At 38.7% G+C, this 6,000-nt stretch overlaps 1 protein-coding gene across 12 annotated transcripts in view; it reads left to right on the top strand.

Annotated features, from left to right (window-relative positions):
* The first annotated feature begins 305 nt into the window (after positions 1-305).
* Positions 306-6,000, top strand: part of itpr1b (inositol 1,4,5-trisphosphate receptor, type 1b) — a 109,893-nt gene continuing 104,198 nt past the window's right edge. For all 12 annotated transcript variants that reach the window (XM_044121546.1, XM_044121547.1, XM_044121541.1 and 9 more), the window contains exons 1-2: positions 306-497; positions 2,012-2,124. In XM_044121546.1, coding sequence (XP_043977481.1) covers positions 2,033-2,124 — 92 coding nt within the window. In that variant the 5' untranslated portion in view covers positions 306-497; positions 2,012-2,032. The remainder of the gene's footprint in view (positions 498-2,011; positions 2,125-6,000) is intronic.

Raw genomic sequence — 6,000 nt, 5'->3', positions numbered from 1 at the left:
TTTTTTGTCTTTCTTTTTTTATTTTTTTATCTAAGCATTTTTAAGACGGTGTCAATATTTTTTCTGAGTTGAAAAGCAGCCTTAAAGGTTCGGTTCAGAAATGTCAGAAGACCGAATTGATTTTTCATCCATTTTCTGTTCACCCTTATTCCTAATGGGGTCGGGAGGGTTCCGAATTGCTTTTGCAATGCCAAAATATTGTTTTGTCTCAAAGTGAAGCTTCAGATTCAGAACTACAGTACCCAGCAAGCTCTGCCGAATATAAATAGTAACTGAATGGGCGTTCCCGTGGTGACATGTGGAGGAGGTAAGAAGAGGATTGTTGCCGAGGACGCATTGAGCTGTCGGAGATAACGCCGCTCATGCGACTCTTACCTACCTGGAGTTTCACTGCCATGGACTTAACCGAGGACAGTGCTGTGGAAATTATCCCGTGCTGACCCACTTCTCGCGTTTTTCTCTCGTTGTCCTCTGACGCCTTCTCTCATTCCTGCCAGGTATGAACTCCTTCTCTATGTGTGTGTAGTTTTCCAGCTCGCGCATTGTTCATATTTTTTCCCACAGAGATGACAGCATCTCTGTCGAGGAAGTAGCCCACGCGCTCATTTGTTTCTGTCACTGGCTGCTGCTCGTGCGCTAAAACGGTGTGAAAAAAAAAAAAAAAAAAAAAAAAAATAGCCGAGGGAAAAATGTACACTGGCTTATGCTTCTGTTTACCTGTCCGCGGTTTAACGTTGTTCCCAGGCGTTTAAATGCACTCACGTTTACGTAGTTTTGTACGTAACAGAATGCAAAGTTTCTGTGTGTAAGGAGTTCAGTGGACCGTCGGGATATGGGTTTATGTGACCTTTACCGTAAGACGTACAGTTTCAGTTTACTGTTTACATGTTTTACGTGCTTTTGGTTTATCATATTGTATAATGTGTCTTAGAGTTCTGTTTATTAACACAAAGCTATTCGTAATTTTTAATTGAAGCCAAGTTATTTTGACCAAAGAGCGCTGTTTAAATGAAATAGAATATTTTTACCTGCATAACTACTGCTGGCTTTATGCTCGAAGCTTTCTGAATGGTGACCCAAATTTAGGATGAACTGGTTTCACGCAGATGACAATAACACAGTCCACACAGAAAGTAGCTTTCCATTTCCCAGCTGTTCTCCTTTAAGGGCTAATTTCTAACACTGGAAGATATTTTTGCTGGATGTCAAACCTGACTGAGCAGTTTACTTTGTTTTAGCTTGAGGGTTTTAATGAAGCCTCTACCACTTTGTTCCTCCTCTTTTAGTTATTACTATGTGAACGATGACAGTGCCTGTACTAATACCTTGCAGCTTGTTTAAAAGCAAAGTACATCTACCCTCTAGAGTTTCTAGTAGGTGGAAGTAAAATATATTTACTATGTACCATTTTGTTGCCTTGACCACTGTTTTGAATATAGTAGATGCCACGGAGAAACAAAAAACAAACAAAAACATTTTCAGTAAAATTATTTTAATTAATGTAGAATTAATTCTGACTCAAAACAGCTACTCTCTAAATTGTATACTTAGCTAAATTTTAGAAATGGTTTTAGCTTCTGATACCAAATTTGTGTTTTCTTGGCAGGCTAAAATTTGATTTCCATAAATTGAAAATATTAATGTCTCCATACATTTTCTTTTAATGGATGCAGCAATGTTTTAAAAAATCACTCAGAAATTCAAGGGACGCATCAAAATGTGTCTATACCCGCATTTGCATTTTACTAAAAAGGCGTCAGACGTGCTATTTGTTGTTGAGTTTGTGAAGAAAAAGTGTGGAACGATTCAGTTTAATGTGTTAAATGAACATGGGGGGTGGGAGTCATTCATTCAAGAGTGTCTTGTCCTGGAGGATTGATTTGGTACATCAATATGTAATTATCATTATTTATTATTTCAAGAGTTCTTGAAATGAATAGTTTGTAAGTAATTGCACTCTTCATTGCATGGTTGTACATTTAACATTCCTGATTTTTTTTTTTTTTTGTAGGAGAATTAACCCAGAGAGACCATGTCAGACAAAATGTCCAGTTTCCTCCATATAGGGGACATTTGTTCCCTGTATGCAGAGGGCTCCACCAGTGGATTTATCAGCACTCTGGGGTAAGAGCTTTCATTCACACATCACTACATCCACTTTCCTCTTCACAAAGTACCTGTAAGGATTCCTCCAAAGATAAAACCTTAGGCAGGTTGTGCAGAAAAGCTAGCACCGTCCATAGAAAAACAACCACAGTGACATGATGCGAGTAATAACACGAGTATATTTTCTTTTTTTTTTCCACTTGAATTACGTTTTAGTTAACGACAGCGTCTCTTAACCAAAGAATTCACTCTAACCATTAAGTTAGTGTGCTTAAAATTCTGGTTATTTAAAATTCTGTTGCGATTCTTCTTTGTTATGCTTCTTTTTCTTAGTTTTGAGATTCGAGATTGGCTTGCTGCTGTGTTCCTTTTCGTCCCTTAGATTACTCTGTGTCTGAATGGCATTTAGGTAGTTGGCATCTCCCCTCCACCCTAATTGTAGGCACAGAGTTAAAAGTGCGTCTCATTATGTGAAAATAGAACAAACCGTGTCATGTAATTACCGGTCAGAAGTAGCAACAAGGAGGAAGAGGGGGAGAGTGTGATTTACAATATATCTAGTGTCTTTCTTACTTCTTATCCAAATATTTTTTGTGTCTCTAAATTGCATTCTGCTTCTATATTGTCCTCCTTCACCTTCTTAAGGAAAGACAGGCATTCTGGTCTTTTTTTTTTTTCTTCCTACTGTGTAGCAATTTTATTTGTCACTCAGAGGTGGCCGCGCCGTGGCCCTATTGTTTGCGAGACTTCAGAAGCCACGCTCTTTCACAGTTTGGCGCTTTACATCAACCGCCATAGCAACAAAACGCGTTTACAGCTTTGATGACTGCTAACATCTCCCATTTGTTAAATTTACGTCCTCTGCTCTCGTGCTTGTGATCACCCACTGCTGCTGCGCCGTGTGTTTAAAGAGGAAAGCATAAAGGGCGTAGCTAAAAATAGCAGCATTGTTTCTGTATTCAATTTTGCTTGTGCTGTCAGCTCTCTGAATGTGACCCCTGACAGACACCTGGATCCACCTGGTGCACTCCTGGCAGCCTAAGCTTTGATGCAGAAAGCAGAAGCAGCATTCTCCTTGACACAGGATAACAGGGAGTCTTGAAACACCTGTTCCCTATTGGACCGTGGCCCATTGTTGCATCATTTTGATCACACACAATGGATCCATTTGTTGATGATACGTAAATTCTTTCAGCATTACAGAAGTGGTCTTCTGCACTTTGGTCAATGGGCTGCAAAAGGATGCAGCTTTTTGGAGTGTCCTTAAAAATTCTTTTAATTGTATTTATCTACCAACTGATATAAAACAATTATTACGTCATGCTAAAATGTAGTTTAACAGTAAGCATTTTGCCATGTACAGTTCGAACCCAATATTTGCATATAACACATAAAAGTCTGGACTCTTGGCTATTGAGAAAAGATTGCTTCATGGAGGTGTGGATGCCGTTTAAGTTTAAAATTTTTCCCAGTAGCTAATGTTTGGCAATGACATATTTAATGCAGTGAGAAGAAAGTGCAGAGCCAAGCCAAATGGCTGTTAAAGTGAATTTAATAACTGGATTGCTAACCTACACAACAGCGCAGAAAGTCAACGTCATCGTTCGCAACTTCTCCTTCCGTTCGTGGATTGGACCGGTTGAAATTCTCCGGGAGAAATTCATTTCAATGGGAAAAAGCCCAGAGAGAGCACTGAAGGGAGGTGAGACTCGAGCAGAATTGCATTGGAAGGCAATAGCCAGGCTCGGTCGGTTAGCTGCGTAAGAAATATCCTGACAAGATCCGTCCTTCCATCCTCCTGTCGTCTTTCAATTATCCAAGATGAGTCGTGGAAAACATATCCATTCCAGAATCTAAGGAAAGTACCTTGTTCTGACCCTGCACTGACATGGCCTCAAAGGCCTCTCAGAGAGGAAGAAGGCGTGTACTCTTGGACAAAGACCAAAAGTTCTGTTTGGTGTTAAAATGGGTTGGCCGTAGTGACCATCATTGCATCAGTAGGAAAAAAAGAGAGAACCTTGCAAGCGGTCATCCTGACTGAAGTACTGGGGCGCTGCAACATGCTATATTAAATGTTTTGGTTCAGGATAGACTGGTAGAGTCCAGAAAACTGACGATGATGCCATCATAAGGACAGAACATTACCTTGACATAATAAAGCAAAATTTCAAGTCACCACATGGCCAACTCAAACTACAATCGTCAGTAAACTCAACTCTTACCCTGCTATGTTTTTATCCTACATTAACAGTCATTTGATAGTTTGCTAAAGATACTATGTTTACACTCATTTTGTCTATGACTCATGAGTACTTAAATTTGTAACATGTTTCAGTGACGTTCCAGTTAATTGTGGGTGTGCAAAACCTTCTGGAGTTCTGTGCTACGTGCTGCTTCACTTTCTTACTTGTAAGTGGACTGGTCAGAGGTGGATCCCATGACAAAGACCAAACCTTATTGTAAAGTTTGTAAAGTGCAAAAAAACACTTGGTTTTTTTTTTAAGGGAAAATCCAGATATTTGATAATCAAAAACATTAAAAAATAATCAAAACATTCTATAAAACTATTTTGGGAGCCGTCCACAGAGTCGTAGACTGATTGTTAAAAGTCGGCTGTACAAAATTCAGCCGCTCCCAGCAGGTGTGGCTGACAAAGTCTAAGACAATACATTAACAGAAATTAGCTGGCCAACACCTGGAATCGGATCAGAACATCCCTACTTAGAAAAACAGCACAACAAGGGGAGGTAGTTGCTAAGTAAGTAACTTTGGTGGGGAAAAAAGGCTTGGTTTTAAGGTTGGGCCTTTATTGCATCGTTTATGATTTATCGTGATAAATTTCTTGTCAATCGCCTCTTTATTCAGCAGTAGCTGTGTTTACTGTAATGTCGAAAAAGCGCAATTACAGTGTTTCCACGAAAAAAGCACAATTAAAATCACACTTGGAAAAAGTTTGTTCACATGACAAGTCATTAAAAAAACATGCATCATCCTTCAACGACTTCCTGTCATCTTCTTCTTCGTGGTTTGCGGCAGTGGCAACATCTGGTTGTTGATCATGTAACTCGTGTGATGTGAAAAAAGTGCTTCCACTTCACTTTGGTAAATGAACCAACTTCAGTGCAGCCAAAAAAAAAAAAAAATCTCAAAAGAGTGTAGGATCAATGACTAGCATTGTCTTTGAAAGAAAATAACAACATTGCGGTGCACACAAGAATTGCTCCAGTTTCTGCATGTTCATATGAATTTTCCTGTCAGCAGAACCTGTAGGACAGGAAGAGGTCTCACCATAGGCATTCAGGATGCCTGAAGGATAAACTCATCTGGAACCGGCTGGACCTTGGAGACTACTCAGAGTTATGTAGCAGAATAAATTTTAGCTAAGCACGAAAATTATTCATTTATTCAGATTTATATTTCAAATAGTTTTCATTCAACAGAAACGCTACAGAAAGTGAGACACACCTCTTAGGGAAAAAAAAAGTAGTGTCAGCTCTGCTTGTAATATGTTTTATTGGAAAATTAAATAAAAAAAAATCTAAATAATTTTAGGCCTCAACTAACGAAGTAATTCGAACACATAACCAAATTAGGTTTTATATACATGCATAGTTGATAGATTTGAAACACTTTCCTGCATCCTGCTTGCTGATAAGTACATTTTTTATTTTTCTAGTGATTAAATCTGGCTTTCTACGCTCAGTGTGGCGGCGATTAAATACTGTATAAATATGTAAAAGATTGGCAGAAATTAGTTTTTGAGTTTGCCCATTGTAATTTGTGATGATGAGTCGGCAGTAAAGGATCTGAAAAGTTACATTTAATTGGATCATAACATTAAATGTTTAATATGGCTCAGCAGCAGTTCTCTTGTATTTTTTCAGTCCTTACTTG

This window comes from Gambusia affinis, linkage group LG07, assembly GCF_019740435.1.
Source record: "Gambusia affinis linkage group LG07, SWU_Gaff_1.0, whole genome shotgun sequence".
In the NCBI taxonomy this organism is placed as follows: Eukaryota; Metazoa; Chordata; class Actinopteri; order Cyprinodontiformes; family Poeciliidae; genus Gambusia; species Gambusia affinis.
Note: the sequence above shows the minus strand (reverse complement) of the source record. Positions and strands in the feature narration are given on the sequence as shown.